At 37.7% G+C, this 21,336-nt stretch overlaps 1 protein-coding gene, 1 long non-coding RNA gene and 2 pseudogenes across 2 annotated transcripts; 3 read left to right on the top strand and 1 right to left on the bottom strand.

Annotated features, from left to right (window-relative positions):
- Positions 1-6,926: 6,926 nt before the first annotated feature.
- LOC115923965 lies at positions 6,927-9,254 on the top strand (annotated as a pseudogene).
- A 2,470-nt stretch (positions 9,255-11,724) lies between these two features.
- On the bottom strand, positions 11,725-13,137 carry LOC115923966 (dimethylaniline monooxygenase [N-oxide-forming] 3-like). Its single transcript, XM_030985334.1, has 2 exons — positions 12,896-13,137; positions 11,725-12,264 (listed from the first exon to the last, which is right to left on the bottom strand). The coding sequence occupies exons 1-2, from the start codon at positions 13,076-13,078 to the stop codon at positions 11,935-11,937; spliced, it is 513 nt and encodes a 170-aa protein (XP_030841194.1). The 5' UTR covers positions 13,079-13,137; the 3' UTR covers positions 11,725-11,934.
- A 395-nt stretch (positions 13,138-13,532) lies between these two features.
- LOC115923967 lies at positions 13,533-15,852 on the top strand. Its single transcript, XR_004064100.1, has 2 exons — positions 13,533-15,351; positions 15,718-15,852. It is a non-coding gene; the product is annotated as an uncharacterized LOC115923967 (long non-coding RNA).
- Positions 15,853-16,288: 436 nt separating this feature from the next.
- LOC585205 lies at positions 16,289-20,809 on the top strand (annotated as a pseudogene).
- The last annotated feature ends 527 nt before the right edge of the window (positions 20,810-21,336 follow it).

Here is a 21,336-nt window from a genome sequence, read left to right as displayed (position 1 = left end):
ACGCCGCCCCGCGATTCCGTTGTTTAGCAATAGCCTTGTACTGAATGAAATCGAATAAACTGAATTCAATTAATATCCGGTGGCTCTACTGGTGAATATTTGAAAGATACTTTAATGTAATGTCATTGTTTATCTTGAATCTAATAAAATATAGTTTTAAAATGGAAATTTTTCTCTACAAAATGTCTGTCTGTATCTTCCCCTTTCGAAACCTAACACCATCATGAACATCGTCTCTGGCATTCTTTCTTTATTCTTTTATATATTTCACCGGGTTTTGTTTCCTGTGTTTTCTTTTTCTCTTCATTTTCCCTCCACAAATGTCTTTTTTTCTCCAGTGACCCACTCCGTCTTACATACAATACCACACGGAAACTAGCTGGAGATCGGACTTTCACTATAACTGCATCTAAATATTGGAATAGACTACCCTTAACCTTAATTCTCAGGCAATCACCATCTGTCCCTTCATTCAAAAAGGGACTTAAAACATTTCTTTTTTGTAATCTCGATTTTTAGGATTCTGTAAGTTTACATTTTCATTTTCTGTAGAATTCTTCTTGTTGTAAGCACTGTACGGGCACTTCTTACTCCTAAAACAAGAGACAGGGATGAAAAAAGACACTTATGAGAATGGGAAATGGGCACCTATCATAATATTTGATAGGAGCATTTATTAGAATCAAAAAGGGGCACTTACATAAAATGAAAATTTACATTAGTTGAAACAAAGGGGCACCCATCAGATTTTAATAGGGGCATTTATCGGAGATGAAAGGGGGCTTTTATGAAAAGGGGGAAGTAGCTCTTATTAATAAGAAAAAGAGGCACATGTATCAGAGATGAAAATGGGTAATTATGAGAAGGGGTAGGGGCACTTATAAGAAGGAAAATGAGCATTTATTAGAAAGGAAAAGGGGCACGTGTCAAAATAAAAGGGGGCAATTATTAGAGGTGGAAAGATTGTACTCTACTCCATTGAGTAGTGGATTTATTGATATTATTAATTCGGAAATTGTTCGTTATAACAGTCTTCTGAGTGCAACATGTGACTGCTGGATAAGAAATGGGCCACCCGTAACCGATATGGTCCTGATCCCCGCCCAAGACAGCATTGTACTCAGAAACCGGAAGAAAAGTATACACCAAGAAGACACAATTTCATTTGGCATTTAGAATCCGTGCATAATCAAAGAGAAGCAAAATAGAATAAAGTAGGATGTGAATGTTTAAACGTGAATTTTTCAGGAAAAATGTCGAACCTTCCCTTAGCCAGGATATATCATGCATGGTATGGGAGGGGGGGGGGGGGAAACATTTTTGCCCCCCTCCAAAAAAAAAAAGCCACCCCCTCCAAATAAAAGCAGTAAAGGAGTAAAGATGGTTGTATTTTTAACCCAAAAGAGCATAACAATAATAAAAACATGAAGTAAATCACATACCAAATTCCATTCAAAGAAAAGGAAAGTTAACGGAATTAAATTTCCTAAACATTTTATGATAGTGATACGCACTAACGCACATATCGTGGACATATTGTCTGTTTTTTGTTATAGGGGTGAGAAGACATGAGCCCCTGAACGCTGGGGTACTGATAGGGCGGGGGGGGGGGGGGGACGTTATTTCTTATTCGATACCAGTGATTTACAAATGTTGCTGAAATGACGTGATTTTCCGGTATTTTTTCTCAATTTTGTTGTAAGTCATACATTTTAATGCGTTTGTTGGAAAATTAGAAATTCCCAAATGTACAGTCGGGTGAAAAAATGCTTATTTAGAAGCCTTTATGTCAGGGTCTGCAGAACGGCCGGGCTCGGGGGCTCGAGCCCCCTCACTTTTTGAAAAAGTTTGTTACAGAAAAAAAGAAAGAAAGAAAGAGAAAATGAGGTATCAAAATATGCTTCTCTGACCGTAATTAACTGCCTAAAACCCCAGAACTTACGGGGGCTCTGCGCCGGACCCCACCAAGGGCCCAAGGTTGTCCCCTGGATGCTCATCTGACCGTAATTAAATACCTAAAACTCCCGAGCTTCCGGGGGCTCTGCCCCCTAGGCCCCACCAAGGGCCCTAAAGCGGGGCCCTGGATGCTCATCTCACCGTAATCATATACCTAAAACCCCTGAGTTTCGGGGGGCTCTGCCCCCTGGACCACATCAATGGGCTTAAAGAGGGCCCCTGGATGCTCATCTAACCGTAAATAAATACCTAAAACCCCCGAGCTTCCGGGGGCTCTGCTCCCTGGACTCACCGCCTGCCAGTGTCACAAATAAGGTATCTAAATATGCTTATCTGACCGTAATTTAATGCCTAAAACCCTGAGCTTCTTGGGGCTGAGCTCCTTGACCCCCTACTGGGACTCAGGCCCTGCCCCCCGGCAATTTACACTCTGCCTGATCGTTAATACTCCACTTTGAAAAACGTTCCGCGGGGCCTGCATGTAACGTGTAAGAGTGGTTGTGATGCAGGTTTTTCTTCTGCCCCCCCCTCCAAACGTTTTTGCTCATTACGTCATTGCCCCTGGATGATGAGCCCCCTGGAATGTTTGCCCCAAAATCCCAAACTGCTTCCGGCGTGCCTGGGAGGGGTTGCAACCTGCCACACGCTTCTACCCTTTGGTTGCTTTGATCCATTGCCGAAAATATTTTGGCACCTATCCACCCCCCCCCCCCCGACCACAGATACAAATCGACACCCTTGCGTGGGAGGTTTCTGTTTCTGTGTTTCATGTTGGGAGTGTCGTGGTCGAGTGGTTTAAGGCGCTTGACTTGGAGATGCGAAGGTCGAGGGTTCGAATCCCGACACGGCACTAATATCCTTTGGCAAGATATTAACCTGCACTTGCTACTCTCCACCCAGGTGTTAAATGGGTACCCGGTAGGATGCGACCGTCATTGTTGGTCAAACAGTTTTTGAGCGTCATGTAACGCCTGGCTGGAATGCTCCCCAGGGAGTGGAGATTGTGCACACATTGTGTGCGGGTAAGCACTGAATCCAATGACCGGGGTAATAATATATTTGTAAAGCGCTTAGAGACATTTGTATTTAGCGCTATATAAATTAAATTTATTATTATAATTTATTATATTATTATTATCAAGTATCATGTATCAAGTTTATTTGTCTTCTAGAAAACACATGTGACAAAATATAATCATAACAGTACAATGTAGAATAGAGAAAGACGAGGAGACCTTGGTTGAAGCACAGCTTGTTAAGGCCCCTTCATATGATGTGACAAAAAAAACTGATTCATGAATACAACAACAAATATGGAATAAATAAAACTATTTTCAAAATACTCTCAGAGAACAACTACCCAACGATGCATCGACCACAGCATGGATGACTACAACAAGTATACCTGAAGATGCACACATCCCCATCACACCGGGTGAGCTAACAAACTCACCGTGTGTGTGAAAAAATGTATCATAATTGAGCAAAAATCAACCCACCCATGGGAGGGCGATCTACTGTGGACAAACCCAAGCTGACACCAAATCGAGACATTAATGAGTTATTGCTCTCTGAGTGCAGAGGTCAAGAACGACAAGTAAGAATATATGGTATTAGTGCGTGTATTTATTGGCGGATTGCCAGGAAGGGGACATGGTCCCGTGATCCTGAAATCCTGTAATCATGTGATCATGACGGATGCAATTTTGTAAATATATTATGAGTCGTACATGTAGTTGGGCCATTTAGTAGTCGGCCTATAATAACTTTGACTACACATCAGGGGCGTAGACAACGTGGGGGGTAGGGGGGATGAGGGGGATGCATCCCCCCACCTCACAAGGTGGGGGGGGGGGGGGGATGGCATGTACAATCATCCCCCAGGTTTTGGGGAATGATATTTGCTTTCTTAATAAGTCATAATGATGATAATACTAGTAACAATAATAATGATAACAATTATAATATTAATAATAATAATAATTATGATGAGGATAATAATAATCCTCATCATTATTGTAATTGTGTTTATTGTTAGCCGCATTCACACGGTGAAAGCCAATTCTAAAACAGAATAGAAAATGAATATGATACAACAGTATACATAATACTTCGTGACAGAGAGTACCATACTACTATCTTTATAACAAGTATTATTCAAACAAACATATATAATTATGTATAATCATGAATTTTTCAACTTCATGCTCCCACTATATGACTATTGTTACACTAATACTGATATCAGGACTGACTGGTATACATTAGTTTGTTGTTAAGCTTGCAGCAGCTACATCTTTTCTGTATTGTTAACTATTTATTTAATTTTGTTTTATTTAAGATGCACTTTGTTTTGTATTCATTTAAAGTATGTTGATTGATGCATGAAGACATAAGTTTGAAATGTTTAAAGAAGTTTGTTTCATGTAAAGCGCAGTGTGAATTTACCCTGTCTTGAAATGCGAGATAAAAGGAACCTATTAGTATTAGCATTATTATTTGTATAAGTATTATTTTTTATTTGTATTATTATTATTATTATTATTATTATTATTATTATTATTATTATTATTATTATTATTATTATTATTATTATTACTATTATAAGACTGAGATCAAATAGAAGTAAATAATGCCCTAATTTGAAACGATGCAATGCCATTATGGTTCCGATTTCTTCACAAACTTACAAAGCAGTATTGTTACTCCATGGATCATAGTGATACTGTTTATGTTTTTTGTATCTGTATGTTAATGAGCCGCCAGCCAATATCCATCTATGGATACTATGCCTGTTTCTTTGAGGTAAAAAAAAGCATAGTATGTACACTGTTGGTCATAATGGTGGAATATTTATTTTTACCCCAGTTTAGGGAGGGATTTAAAAAAATTATTTCTTTCTAATAGATCTAGATAATGGCATACATTCCCAGATTTTATTGAATATTAATTTGCGAGTGTTTGTTTTGCGTGACTGCTAAATCATATTTGTGTTACTGTGCTAATCAGCTAGGGAACCTACGTCCTTAAATCATAATTGACAGTAATGAGGATTAATGCCTCACAAAAGGGAATTTATATAGCTGATCGACACGATTTTTATCCTGGGGCCTCACAGTAACGAGGCCATTGCTTAGCCCCTGAATCATGACTGTACGCAGTGTTTGCTAGGGTACGCGGCCCCTTCCACAAATCCCCCAAAACGAAGAAAATGCAATAAATTGTCAAAAATTCATTGCATTTTCCCCCGGCCCCCAACAGGAAAAATTCCTCTGTGTGGCCATGCCTCGAACCATAATGCATGGCCCTACAGAGGAATTTTTCCTGTTGGGGGCCGGGGGATGTAATGAATTTTTGACAATTTATTGCATTTTCTTCGTTTTGGGGGATTTGTGGAAGGGGCCGCGTACCCTAGCAAACACTGCGCACAGTCATTATTCAGGGGCTAAGCAATGGCCTCGTTACTGTGAGGCCACAGGATAAAAATCGTGTCGATCAGCTATATATTAGTGCCCTTTTGTGAGGCATTAATCCTCATTACTGTCAATTATAACTTAAGGACGTAGGTCCCTTAGCTGATTAGCATAGTAGCACACATATGATTAAGCAGTCACGCAAAACAAACACTCGCAAATTAATATCCAATAAAATCTGAGAATGTATGCCATTATCTAGATCTATTAGAAATAATTTATTTTTTAAAATCCTTCCCTAAACTGGGGTAAAAATAAATATTCCACCATTATGACCAACAGTGTACGTATTCATTATGCTTTATAATGAACAGACATATTGTTCAAAGTTTAATCGTTATTTGTTTGTTGTTTATGTGTTCTATTCACAAATGGCCACAGAAGCTGTTTTCATTCATAACCACATACCCCTATCAAGACAACAAAGACTATACCTGCGTGTACACAGTTGACATTGTTTTTTTTTTTCTGAAGAGGTGTAACAGCAAAACTCACAGAGATAAATAAATACGTAGTGTGGTTCAATATGCAATACTATGTGTCAGTCCATTCTGTATTCGTATGCCACGGTGTGTAGATCTTGTCGATGTATGTCTGTCCATTCAAGGCGTAGTATGTGTGTGTGTGTGTGTGTGAGTATTTGTGTGTGTGCGTGCACTCTTGTGTGTGTTATTTTACCTCATTAAGTATGCATCAGATTGCACGATTTCAAGTTCAAAATTGCAAAAGCTCCCTACCGTGGGAGGGGGGGACACCCCCCTCCCACACCCTCCCCCGCTCGGTCGCTTCGCTCCCTCGCTCGAGCGCTTCGCGCCCTCACTAGCGTTGGCAGCCCAGTCATCCCCCCCAGGTGTACGAACCTGTCTACGCCACTGCTACACACATTGCACTTTTAAGCGGAATTGTGCTGGTGTATGTGGGTAAATATACGAATATTATGTTCACTTATACTGTACAGATAAAGGGAGAGCATCATCGTGAATGTTTGTCATTACAAAATAGCACATGATTAGAGGGTGATACAAAGTGATAATGGCTGCCGCAGCAAAAGCTAGGTGTAATGTTTTCAAAGCTCTTTGGAAGCGCATGGAGACTTTATATCTTAATGTGTTATGCGCTATACAAGAACGGGCTATCATTATCATTATATCTGACAATAATGTTTGATCTTGTCAGTTTTAGGATGAAATTTTGAGCACAAAAGTATCAGGCTTTTACACATATACATGTAATATCTTGTATTTATGCTTGGGAGCAATTAGCCTGGATAACGTTTTTATTTATCTTATTTGACTTTTTGGTTCTGTGAATAACGCAATCGTCCTTAATCCAAAAGATCATGGGTTGGAAACGAAATCGATCATACAACAATAACCTTTTGGCAAGGCATGATTCCTCAATGTCAAACTTTCGGGATTTGAAAAAAAAAAGGTTCCTCTGGACAGTTGCTTACCAATCAACAAACCGTGTTTTCTCTATAATTATCCACAGGTCAGAATATATCAGAGACATGGCATCCTCTAAGCAGCAAGATACGTCTGGGCAACTGGTCCAGCTTTCAAGTGCGAACATCGGATTCGCCCTGGATCTTTATCAAACTCTTCAAGATGAACGGAGAGGTAAAAATCTGTTCTTCTCCCCTCTCAGCATATCGACCGCTCTGGCTATGACACAGCTAGGAGCCCGAGGTGATACAGCAACTCAAATCGCTGATGTCTTCCGTTTCAATCAGATAGACCAAGATCAACTTCATGGAACGTTCAAAGAGCTAAACAACTTGCTTTACCGAAGAGATTCCAGTTACAAACTTAATTCCGCCAACAAGCTCTATGGCAAATCTGGCTACAACTTCGTTCAGTCATTTCTTAAAGAAAGTGCTTCCTATTATAAAGCAGCCATTAAGCCGGTAAATAACTTTGCATCTCCAATTGCCACTCAATCAATCAATGATTGGGTTTCAAAGCAGACCAAAGGTAAAATCAAAAACCTGATTGCTCCTGGAATCCTAAGTGATCTCACACGCCTAGTCCTGGTGAATGCCATTTATTTCAAGGCGAACTGGGAATCAGATTTTCGTGCCTACAATACTACACAGGATACATTCAAGGTTTTCGATGAGAGAGAGAAGGTTCCGGTGAGTCTAATGAGTCAAAAGGGAAGATTTGCTTTGGCTGTTGACAACACTAATGACTGTCTTGTGCTAGAGCTGCCTTATCAAGGCCACAATCTGAGTCTATTGATTGCTCTTCCCGTCAAAGATGATGGCCTTGGTCAACTTGAGACGAAGCTCTCTGTGGACGTCCTGCAATCCTGGGACGCAGGGCTCAAATCAAGAGAAGTAGAAGGTACTATTACCAAAGTTCAAACTAGAAGCAACATATCAACTAAAGGAGGTTTTGAAACGAATGGGAATGCCCGACGCTTTTGATGAAGATAGGGCTAATTTCGAAGGCATCTCAGGTGATAGAGAGTTTCATATCTCTGCCGTCATCCACAAGGCCTTTGTTGATATCAATGAGGAAGGGAGTGAGGCAGCTGCTGCAACGGCTGTTGAGATGATGTTGTGTTGTTCTCTACCAAGAGAACGTGAGAAGCCGATCCTGTTTCGAGCAGACCACCCATTTCTCTTCATGATTCGTCACCGGTCGACGAAATCGGTCCTTTTCATGGGACGAATGATGGATCCCTCCTAGATTTTGACCGCCATGTCCACGCTTTGAAAAAAATTACATTTTCTGTTTTGGCAGTTTAATCGAATAAGCAAAATCAAAGACTTTTCGTTCATTACGACGTCACTTTTCTGAGCCACGCAAATAGCCTAGTGTTGAATAATTACTTGATATATTCTATATTGTGCATACAATCAACAAATGTTTTGGGGATGAAATGTATAAGCTTGTTACCATTATCTATTACTTTTGAGAGATAAACCGTTTATTAAACAGGCCATGACGTCATAATATAAATGTTCTTGCGTTTTGATACCCATAGTCTCTTTTTCTTCAGACGAGAATCATGTAATCGCTGATTGGTAAAGGTCACTGCTATTGTATGCTGATTACCACAGACTGGTTATACTGGTTTTAATTTTTGCTCTACAACACACTAAACATAGAACCCCCAAATTTGAAATTATTCAACAGTATTAACAAGGGCAAATACATAGGATTAACAAATATTGAAAACAAATATATACAACAATGTATTGAAATGTTACAACTATGGGGTTACATAACAAGCGCATAGCGAACTTCATTCTTGGCATATGTTATCGTGTGTAAAAAGATTACTAATATACGGTACTCACTTTGTTCCAAATTAGCCAGCCCATGGAATTTTAAAGTTATATTATTGCCTGAATATCCCACGTACATATTTAGTAGCTTAGTTGAATTTGATACTTGATTGCTCATTATACAGAATATATTATGTGTGTAAATATATAAACGGTATAGTGGTAAGCTGTAAAATTGGGAATATATGGGGCAAGTAGAACTGCATATAGATAATACAGTTATTATGCTGCAGTGTTCAATGTAATAAGAGCTGATATTAATTGACAATTTCTCCAAATGTAATTTACCAATGCCGCAGGCTCATTTTGTGTGTGTTTCACACGGCAGACAATACAGGAGTGACAAATATTGCCACAGTATTTGTATTTTCAATAACATGAGAGGTTAGGCCTACATTGCAGTTTTTAGTATACCTGGTAATTTTTCATTCTACGTGTATAGTTAAATACAACTATATAGCGTAATGCACTAGCATGAACGAGCATAAGGCTTGCAAAAAAAATGTTGTACTGCCGTTTAGGTGCCAAAACATTGGTCGGTCGGTCGGAAATCTTTCTTTTAATACTTTTATTTCCTTTTCCCTCTTTGGGCAGATATTTTTCAGTTTTGAATGTTTTAAAACATACTTTTTATTCATTAAACATTTGTTTCTCTAAAAACGGTAAAAAAAAAAATGTTCCTTATAAAATGTACATATGTGCTTTGTCGTTCTTTCGGCTGTCGGCCTCGTAAACAAAAACGTAAACGTACTCCACCCGTTATCTAATGCCCATATAATCTACACTAACCAACATTAAACAAATATCGCTCTCGATGGGACCTACATCATACAAGCTTTGCTTTTTAGTAGATCCCCCACTTTATTGATTGATTTATATGATTGTATTCTCTGTGTTCACTATTATCATGTACATTATGTTTTCTATATTGTATGTTTAGTTATAATAATTACCATTGTTTATTATGTTCAATTATATTATCTTTGATAAAGTGAAATAAATAAACTTGAAACTTGAAACATTATGTAGGCGTATACCGCAAAATACATATATATTTTTATCATACAAAACGGACATTTCGTATACATATTGTAGATCAGCACTTAAAAGAAAAACAGAAATAAAAATATCTAGAAATAATTATATATCATGCGAAAAGTTACTGCTTAATCTCTTGCTTTAGCCTATCGAAAAGATTGTTTTAGTTTTTGATGGTTGGGGGGGGGGGGGGCGGAGTGGGGAGGGGGAGTGAGAACAATCTTACAAATTCAAATTCAAATTAAAACTTTATTGATTTCAATCCAAACAGATTAGACAGTAATGTTGTGTCATTAAACTTTTGATAGAAAGCAACATATGTGGATGAAAACGTGTTGTTATGGTGCAATTTCAGTAGGAACCTAGCTGACATGACGATGGTACGCTGAGAGAGGAAAAGAAAATATAACACGTACGACAGATGTGACAAAAAGAGGTTGGCATAAGAGAGAAAGGAATGACGAATATTTCATGGAAAGATATGTTGGTGGCAGAAAGCAGTAATGAAGATGATACTCGAGACAAGAAGAAGTAGAGGGGGGAAGTGTCATTATGAGGCGAAAGGCAGTAACTCCTCATACAAGGGGAAATACTGACTTGAATAAATGATGATAATAATGAAGACGATGGGAGTACACAAACTACAAAATAAATCAAACAAATGGGGATGTTACTTTTATTATACATGTACATTAAAGTAAATAATCGAAACGTGAAACATTAAAAGCGAATCGTGCGAGAAAATAAGCCTATGAGGCTATGACATACATATGAAAATGTAATATATAAAATGTATATTTATGAGTATTATACATTTATATTTACGTTCTATGATAATAAAATATTGAATATGCATAATTATAAACAATTCTTGATTATACCTCTTGCATGATGCCGTGTCTATGGGAAGATAGATATTAATAATAATATTCAATTTTATATAGCGTTTAATACAATGTCTCTAAGCGCTTTACAAATATACTACACTGTCGCTCATATAGTTGGAATATTTTTGTCAAACCCCAATTTATGGAATTATTTTAAAAATAATTTAAAAATAAAAGATCTAGATAATAGTATACATTCTCAGATTTTATTGAATAATAATTTGCCAATGTGTGTTTTTCGTGACTGCTAAATCATGTGTATGCTACTATGCTTATCAACTAGGGGACCTACACCCTTAAGTTATAAATGACAGTAATAAGGATTAATGCCCCACAAAAGGCCACTAATATAGCACATCGACACGGTTTTGATTCTGGGGCCTCACAGTTACGAGGCCATTGCTTTGTCACTGAACCATGACTGTACGCAGCGGGTGCTAGGGTAGGGGGCTGTTTTCATAAATTAAAAAAAAAACACGGAAAATGCAAATAAATTTTCAATAATTTATTGCATTTTCCCCCGGTCCCCAACATAAACATATCCTCTGTGTGCCCATGCCTTGAGCCATAATGCATGGCCGTCCAAAGGATGTTTTATGTTGGGGACTGGGGTAAAATGCAATAAATTATTGAAAATGTATTGCATTTTCCGTGTTTTTTGGGTGTTTTTTCCGTAATTATTAAATAAATGACGTCTATTAGTTAGGTACGTCTATTAATCGACTTAAGAGCTATATAGCCAGTAAGTAATCGTCTGATTATCAGACCATTGTACCGAATGGTCGTATGTTTTATGCTGCGCAAAGATACAATCAGTTTAATTTTGGCCGTTACAAGAAGTGGGTTATTGATGTAGACCAATGCTCATGTACCCTCTAAAGCTCATTTTATGGATGTTATTACCAAAGAAGAAAAAAGAGCCAGTCAGTCACCCAATAGTGTCAGACAGTGAAGTCTAGCAAGTAAACGGGTTTCCTTGCATAATTTGAATATTAGGACACTGATAACGTTTAAATTTCACAGATAGGACATGCATGACATATTTATAATTCCTGCAAAGTTCTATAGAATTTGATGTTAGCAACAAAAGGGACATAGTATCTTATAATACATGTCTGCGTCTTTAACAAATCGTGACCTTCCCGACATGCAATATTGCTTATGAGCTTCTTTGGTAAGAGATTCGTCAAAGAAAAATCTGCATGATATATATATATATATAAATCTTCTTGATCTATGTTTAAACGTAATAAACTTAAGATAAACTCTATGTCCATAATGAAATCTATGTCCATAATAGTACTGCTAGAAAGAAGCCGATGAAACACAAAGCTACAAGCCTCATCGGGATTATCCTGGTCCTCTGGAGTTCTTTCTGTGCTCTCGGGCGAACCGTTTTTAATGTTATCTCATGTACCATATCTTCACCACTTTGCAGTATCCTCTGACGGGCATCGGGTCTAGAATGTGAACCCATCAACATGTACCACGTAGGATAGGCTGGACCAAAATAAAAGTGGTACGCCAGTTTAGGGTCCGACAACAACAGGCTCCAGAAACTTGGTAGAGCCCCGATTGCTTGAGCAAGCTCATCGTTGTATTTCGTCGGATGGATCTGGAGAAGTAAAAGACGAAACGTTAGTGCAGCCGGATATTATGGGTGGACAATTAAAGCTGATCGGGAAATATGGCTATATTTAAGTAGTTACACATTACTGCTAATACTATTAATAGTACGTGACTGAACAATCGTTTAATTCAACGTTATTGAAAGACGCATTAGAACTACTATTACATTTTTGACGATTAGTTTACCACGCATCTGGAATGCTGAAGCTGTTCGTCTTGCACAATAATTAAAGTCGAAACCAAGGAACAATAAAGAAAGCTAAAGAGGTACAACACGCAAAACGGGATGCGACTATTGGCTGCCGCAGACAAACTGAATGCTGCTAGCCGTTTCTTCATTTTTTTTTCAGAAAAAAAAAATCATCTAGACGAAACGTCTACGCACTAAAGTGGTGCATGACTCGTTCGGCATCAGTTGATCTACCTGACAAAGATAGAATTAATTTCTCATGACCCAACATTATATTGATCTCTTAACATAACCCAATCCTTAACTAAGGCACAGGGCTCATTCAAGCCTGAAAATTTAATCCATATTTACGACAAAATACAAAGTCCAGAGGAAATACTAGTACCCCGATTAGGAGCAAATGTCAGATCTGGACTTGAACACCTACCTTGGGCGTGTCTTGATTGTATTCCTGCATCACTCCATCTCTTCTTTTCTTGATATCCGCAAGCATCTCTGAACGACTTGGTAGTTGAAGTTCTTTCTTGAACACCTTCACTGCATAGCGACTTTGTAGTTCTGCTGATGGCCCTAAGGTACCACGTGTCACGATGTAGCCAATGGCCGCCATTGTTGGGTGCTCCAGTCTTGGTGGTATGATGTGTAAGTACAGTTCCAATTGACTGGTACTACCTGCAGGAGTCATCGAATGAAATTACCGTCATGGGAATGTGGCGTAGCATATCATTGAATCTCCAGAGTAGTATAGACCATGGTTTAATAACTCGTCGTGTATAGCCTTTGTATTGCTTGATGCTTATTATGGTATGAACATCTTTTTAATTTTCTAATTAACTTTGATTAGTGGAATGAAGGATGTCCCGTGTGAAACGGATAGTGCACTTTCGTTATCACATTCAACAGTCACTCTACAATAACGGTCCTATAGAGTAGGCTTGCGGTTGCACCATGTGAGAGAGAAGGAGGATTGGGAAGTCCTGAAAAAGACTCTCGATGATCTTTCTTTCTTGAGAGTGTATAGTCCTGTTGGTGTAGTCTTGAAAAAGACTGTTGGTAATCTTTCTTAGATTATAATTCTTAGGAGAACTGTAGCGAAGATTATCTGCAAACCGTGTCAAACGTTTAAATTAATTTCAAAGTAACATTAATTTTCTTCCATTTCTTTTTGTTACCATTATCTATTACTTTTGAGAGATAAACTGTTTATCAATCAGGCCATATGTTTTGATACACATTGTCTCTTTTTCTTCAGACGAGAATCAAGTAATCGTTGATGGGTAGAGGTCACTGCTATCGTATGCCGATTACCACAGTCTGGTTATATTGGTTTTAATTATTGCTATACAACACACTTAACATAGAACCCAAAATTTGAAATTATTCAACAATATTAACAAGGGCAAATGCGTATGATTAAAAATATGGGAGTGATTGAGAAAACAATGATGTATTGAAATTTAACAACTATGGGAATACATAACAAGCGCATAGCAAACTTCATTAGATTACTAATATATACGGTACTCCCTTTCTTCCACACCAGCCAGCCCATAGAATTTGAATTAAAAGAATGCGTAAATCGAACCCTTTTCCTCTTAAGCGTATCCAAAATGCTGCCGCTCGTCCGGTTACCCGCTCAAGACCTTATGAACATATTACTCCAATCCTCCGCAATCTCCACTGGCTGCCAGTTATTCAACGTATCCAATTAAAAATTCTTCTCCTTGCCTTCAAAATCCGTAACGGTGAATGCCCCACGTACCTTTCTAGTCTCGTAAAATCCAAACTCCACTCCTCCAGGTTGCGTGCTTCAACTTCCTCTCACTTTCAACTCAGTAATTCCTGGCCCTCGTGCGAAAACAAGATACGGTGATAGAGCACTTTCTGTAGCCCCCCCCCCCCCCCAGTTGTGGAATAGCCTCCCGTCCTACATCCAAAATGCTCCTTCTATATCCACTTTCAAAGTAATGTCAAAAACCCATCTGTTCAAATCCATTTCATGAATGTTGTCTTCTTTAAACATGTCAAATAAATAAATGATGTCGTACTACTATTTGTTATGAAATAAGTCGACTTTAGCACAATTTAAGTTAGATTAAGTTGATTTATTATTTATCTGTAACAAACTGTAATTTTGTAGCGTAACATAGCGTAACATACTGTAATTTTGTACTGAATAATATTGTGTAATCGTGGTGCTGTCGTCTCGGATTTTATTTCGTGTAAGGACATTGCTGCTGGGACAAAAGCACCACAGCGCCTAGAAACAATGTATTGGGCGCGTTATTAATGTGATCTATTATTATTATTATTATAAACAAATAAAAAAGTAGATACCTTACTAAAATTCAAAAGTAATTACCTGACAATCCTATTTACATATTAAGTAGCTTTGTTGAATTCGATACTTTATTGCTCATTATACAGAATTTATTACGTGTGTAATTATTTGAAAGGTATGATCATTGAACCTAGTACCCACTGACAAAAATTGAATCAAATTATATACATTTTGTATCTTGAATATATATATATATATATATATCGTATCATGGAAAATGAAAAATTCAGCGTGTACGTGTAGATATACCGAAACAAACGATGTCCGTATGTTCATGAAGCTTCGTATATGTTCATTTTTTAGTTTATGTGTTTGAATCGTCAAAATGTACCTGCGAGTCTTCAGAATTCTGTCCTATAGGCTTTTACGAATCAGTCGGGTCACGGCGCCTGGAATCGGGAAACAAATCCCATGAGGACCACATTTGCCCCTGATTCAACATACTTGAAGACACCGTACAAAAGATTGTGGTATTTTCAGCCAGGACGCTGCCCCGCGATCCGGCTGTTTAGCAATAGCCTTGTAGGCATGTACAATTAAAAGTAAAGACCAGTATTCGAAACGCCCAAATTTCAAAAAATGAAATGGAAGCTCTCATTACCAATCATGTGAAAGAATATGTTTTGACTAATACATGATGATAAAAAATTTGCCGGGAAACCGCCTACTAATTCATATATTTGGTAAATTTGTTTCTCTCAAGGACTGTGAGAGATATAGGGTAGTCCCACATCTTTCTGTGTATAGTGCTTGTAACTTTACGAAGAATGGGCCAAATTTCTTATCATTTTGATGATTCCAGAACCTTGCAGATGCTAGATGCTAGATGATCAACCTTTTCTGATCGATTCCACAACGTTTCTTTCACAATGCAATCGCATGACCATAACTGGTCTTTACCTTTAAAGCATTATGAACTGAAAGAAATCGAATCAACTGAATTCAATTAATATCCGGTGGCTCTAATGGTGAATATTTGAAAGATACTTTAATGTTATGTCATTGTTTATCTTGAATCTAATAAAATGTAGTTTTAAAATGTATTTTTTTCTCTACAAATGTCTGTTTGTATCTTCCCCTTTCGAAACCTAACACCATCATGAACATCGTCTCTGGCATTTTTTCTTGTTTCTGTTATATATTTCAACGGTTTTTTTCTGTGTTTTCTTTTTCTCTTCATTGATCCTCCACAAATGTCATTTTTCCCTCTTAATATTTCACTCAAGCTATTCATTTGTATGCATTTGGTAAGGATCGTAGGCAGGGGCGGCGGATCGACTTCCATGGTTTAGGGGAGGGGGGGGGGGGGCCACCAACAAAAAAGGGCACCTTCAAAGGAAAGTCTCAAAGCAAACAACAACAACATTGAACTCAATAAAATAGTGTCTACCATTTCATATTTCTCACTGAAACGTATTGGTGAATGGGTAATCATTAACTATTAATTAAAGCCTAATAAGAAATAGCATGGAAGAGGGGATAAGTTGAAGGTGCACATCGTAAAACCTAGAGGGGTGATATGAGCTCTGACCTCTGTAAGCAGTATTGAGGAGAAAAATGAAGGCTCTCACTTCGCTCACTCAAACCCTCCCTTAGCTACTACATTATCACGCATGGTATGATAACGAACAATGACAGGAAGGGGACATGATCGTTTGATCCTGACATCCTGTTATGTATATCACGTGATCATGACGAATGCAATTTTGTAAATATATTATGAGTCGTACATGTAGTTGGGCCATTTAGTAGTCGGCCTATAATAACTTTGACTACACACGTTGCATTTTGAAGTGAGTTGTGCTGTTGTATGTGGGTAAATATACGAATATTATGTTCACTTATAATAATATACTGTTAAGATATTAAGGGAGAGCATCATCGTGAATGTTTGTCATAAAATTACAAAATATCATATGATTAGAGGGTGATACAAAGTGATAACGGCTGCCGCAGCAAAAGCTAGGTGTAATGTTTTCAAAGCTCTTTGGAAGCGTATGGAGACTTTATATCATAATGTGTTATGCGCTATACAAGAACGGGCTATCATTATCATTATATCTGACAATAATGTTTGATCTTGTCAGTTTTAGGATGAAATTTTGAGCACATAAGTACTAGGCTTTTAAACATATACATGTTTGCTGACGATGCAACTCTGTATGTTAGTGGTAGTAATCTAGAATCGGTTGAAAGTCAACTAAATTCTGCAATGAATGAAGTCTACAAGTGGACAAATGATAAAAAGACGATAGAGATGCTTCTTGGTTCTCGACAACGATTGAATACCTTGCAGGATAAAAAAATATCTGTTATAATTAATGGTACCTTTAATTTGAATGTGTATCTGATTATAAGTGTCTGGGGGTGTCGATTGATGATACTCTGACATTCAAATCTCATGTTACTTCTATTGCAAAAGTCATGAGACAAAAACTTGGCTTAATTAGAAGAAACAAGTATATATTTAATGTTGATCAACTTAAAATATTATGTTGGGGATTTGTTCTCCCCCATGCATTATATTGCTCAACCGTCTGGTCACCTTCATCCGAATCTAAATACAAAATATTAAATACGCTACACAAGCGCGCAGCATATATATTGTAAGTGGATATACTTGGGAAACCCCATCGGAAACAGTTTTTTGAATACTAGCCTGGCCTACTCTAAAAGTACTGTTTAACAAGTCAATATCGTGCATGGTGTATAAATGTGTAAGTGGGGTAGCACCATCCCAGTTATGTAGTAAATTTGTTCTAAATGACAATGTTTCTACACGTGTAACACGAATCACTAACAGGTTGTTATTACGTATTCCTCAATGTAAAACTCAATTTTATCAGAGGACATTCGTACCGGTTAGTATAAATGAATGGAATTGTTTGTCTGATGGATGCCGATCTGCCCAGTCCTTAGCCATTTTAAAAAATGTTATCAAACCTGGCAAATAATAGCTCATTTTTTGTTATGAAGGTGGAGGAGGGGGGTTGCAGTGAGGTCAAATTCATTTTATGCTTGATTTTAATGTAATTTGTATTTTGTAAACAGGTGATAAACAGGTGTGTGTGTGTGTTTTAGCCTTCGTTACCCCTGTCATTTCTATATATAATATTGTTCATTGTCATTTGTATGTTGTTTTTAAACAGAGCCCTGTTGTAAACCAGCTTTTTTTGAATGTTTTTAACAATGTTTCGTAATGATTATATAGCTGAACATGATACTCTTTATAAAGATGCGAAATAAAATAAATGTAATATCTTGTATTTATGCTTGGGAGCAATTAGCCTGGATAACGTTTTTATCTGATTTGACTGTTTGGTTCTGTGAATATTGCAATCGTCTTTAATCCAAAAGATCATGGGTTGGAAACCAAATCGATGATACAATTATAATGCCCTTTTGGAAAGGCATGATTCCTCAATTTCACACTTTTGGAATTTGGAAAAACGGGTCCCCCTGGACGGTTGCATGCCTACTAATCAACAAACCGTTCTTTCTCTATAATTATCCACAGGTCAGAATATCAGAGACATGGCATTCTCTAAGCAGCAAGATACGTCTGGGCAGCTGATGCAGCTTTCAAGTGCGAACATCGGATTCGCCCTGGATCTTTATCAAACTCTTCAAGATGAACGGAGAGGTAAAAATCTGTTCTTCTCCCCTCTTCTTATATCGACCGCTATGGCTATGACACAGCTAGGAGCCCGAGGTGATACAGCAACTCAAATCGCGGATGTCTTCCGTTTTAATCAGACAGACCAAGATCAACTTCATGGAACATTCAAAGAACTAAATAACTTGCTTTACCAAACAGATTCAGGTTACAAACTTCATTCCGCCAACAAGCTCTATGGCAAATCTGGCTACAACTTCGTTCAGTCATTTCTTGAAGAAAGTGCTTCCTATTATGGAGCGGCCATAGAGGCGGTAAATAACTTTGCATCTCCAATTGTCACTCAATCAATCAATGATTGGGTTTCAGAGCAGACCGAGGATAAAATCAAAAACCTGATTGCTCCTGGAATCCTAAATGATCTCACACGCCTTGTCCTGGTGAATGCCATCTATTTCAAGGCGAACTGGCATTCAGAATTTCGTGCCCACAATACTAAAAAGGATAAATTCAAGGTTTTCGATGAGAGAAAGAAGGTTTTCAAGAGAGAGAAGGTTCCGGTGAGTCTTATGAGTCAAGGGGGACCATTTGCTTTGGCTGTTGACAAAACCAATGACTGTCTTGTGCTAGAGATGGATTATCAAGGCCACAATATGAGTCTATTGATTGCTCTTCCCGTCAAAGATGATGGCCTTGGTCAACTTGAGACGAAGCTCTCTGTGGACGTCCTGCAATCCTGGGACGCAGGGCTCGAATGGAGAGAAGTGGACGTACTATTACCAAAGTTCAAACTAGAAGCAACATACCAACTGAAGGAGGTTTTGCAACGAATGGGAATGCCCGACGCTTTTGATGAGGATAGGGCTAAGTTCGAAGGCATCTCAGATGAAAGAGAGTTGCATATCTCTGCCGTCATCCACAAGGCCTTTATTAATGTCAATGAGGACGGGACTGAGGCAGCTGCTGCAACGGGTAGGCTATTGGGAGGTTGTCTACCAGAAGATCGTGAGAAGCCGATCCTTTTTCGAGCAGACCACCCATTTCTCTTCATGATTCGTCACCGGTCGACGAAAGCGGTCCTTTTCATGGGACGAATGATGGATCCCTCCTAGATGTCGACCGCCATGTCCCCCCTTTGAAAATAATTACATTTTCTGTTCTGGCAGTTTAATCGAATAAACAAAATCAAAGATTTTTCGTTCATTACGACGTTTTCTGAGCCACGCAAATAGCCTAGTGTTGATTAATTACTTGATATATTCTATATTGTGCATACAATCAACAAATGTTTTGGGGATGAACTAAATAAGCTTGTTACCATTATCTATTACTTTTGAGAGATAAACTGTTTATTAATCAGGCCATGACGTTATAATATAAATGTTTCTTACATTTTGATACCCATTGTCTCTTTTTCTTCAGACGAGAATCAAGTAATCGTTGATGGGTAGAGGTCACTGCTATCGTATGCCGATTACCACAGTCTGGTTATATTGGTTTTAATTATTGCTATACAACACACTAAACATAGAATCCAACATTTGAAATTATCCAACAGTATTAACAAGGGCAAATGCATAGGATAAAAAATTGTGCGAGTGAATGAAAAATAAATATATACAACAATGTATTGTAATTTAACAACTAAGGGGTTACATAACAAGCGCATAGCAAACTATATTCTTGACATATTATTATTTTTTGGGGTAAAAAGATTATTTATATACGGTACTCCCCTTTTTACACATTAGCCAGCCCATGAAATTTTTATTGGAAGAATGCGTCATAAAAAAATGAAAAAAGTAGGTACCTGACTAAAATTCAAAAATAAATACCTGACATTCCCATTTACATATTAAGTAGCTTTGTTGAACTTGACGGATACTTTATTGCTCATTTACAGAATGTATTATGTGTGTAAATATTTGAACGGTATGATCATATAACCTTGTACCCACTGACAAAAATTGAATCAAACTATATATCTTGAATATATATCATGGAAAATGAAAGCGTGTTTGTGTATATATACCGAAACAAACGATGTTCGTATGTTCATAATGCTTCATATAGGCTATGTTCATTTTTTAGTTAATGTGTTTGAATCGTCAAAATGTACCTGCGAGTCTTTTACGAATCAGTCGGGTCATGGCGCCTGGAATCGGGAAACACATCCCATGAGGACCACAGTTGCCCCTGATTCATCATACTTGAAGACACCCACCGTACGAAAGATTGTGGTAATTTACAGCCAGCACGCCACCCCTCGATCCGGCTGTTTCGCAATAGCCTTGTAGGCATGTACAATTAAAGTATAGGATTTCCCGGCCAAATTCGCTAGTTTGTCATTCAAATTAATTTGTCTTGCGTTCAAATTCTACGGTTTTAGTGCAGTCAGGTATCTCGGGTTTATATTCCCTTTTCTAGTTTTCAAATCTATGGAATTTTCGTTAGAATCTACGTATGTTTCATTCAAATTAATGAACAATGTGCTTCTTTCGCTATTTGGTCATTCGATTTGGCGCAACACGATTTTCTGACAACGCGACGGTGTACTTCTAGCATTCTAATTCATTTGTAGCATTCAAATTAGCACCCTGTGCACTTAAATTGATGGTCAATATACATTTCTCGTTTATTACACACTTTTTATAGCTCATTCTTTTTCTTTCAAGGTTGTTTTTTCATGTATATTTCATCATATTTCATTTTCTTGCATTTATACACTTATACTTATTAGATTTATCTGATATTCATCAGCATTTAAGTTTGATTGTTAAGGAAAAATAACGACTTGCATCTACGGACCTGATGGTCTCAGTATATTTGTAAATGTTCATGTAAGGAAGTTGTTTGTCTTATGTTTCATCATAAATTTATCATAATTTCATCATAATTTCATTATGGAAGA

Source organism: Strongylocentrotus purpuratus, unplaced genomic scaffold (genome assembly GCF_000002235.5).
Source record: "Strongylocentrotus purpuratus isolate Spur 01 unplaced genomic scaffold, Spur_5.0 spur5_scaffold_15, whole genome shotgun sequence".
In the NCBI taxonomy this organism is placed as follows: Eukaryota; Metazoa; Echinodermata; class Echinoidea; order Camarodonta; family Strongylocentrotidae; genus Strongylocentrotus; species Strongylocentrotus purpuratus.
Note: the sequence above shows the minus strand (reverse complement) of the source record. Positions and strands in the feature narration are given on the sequence as shown.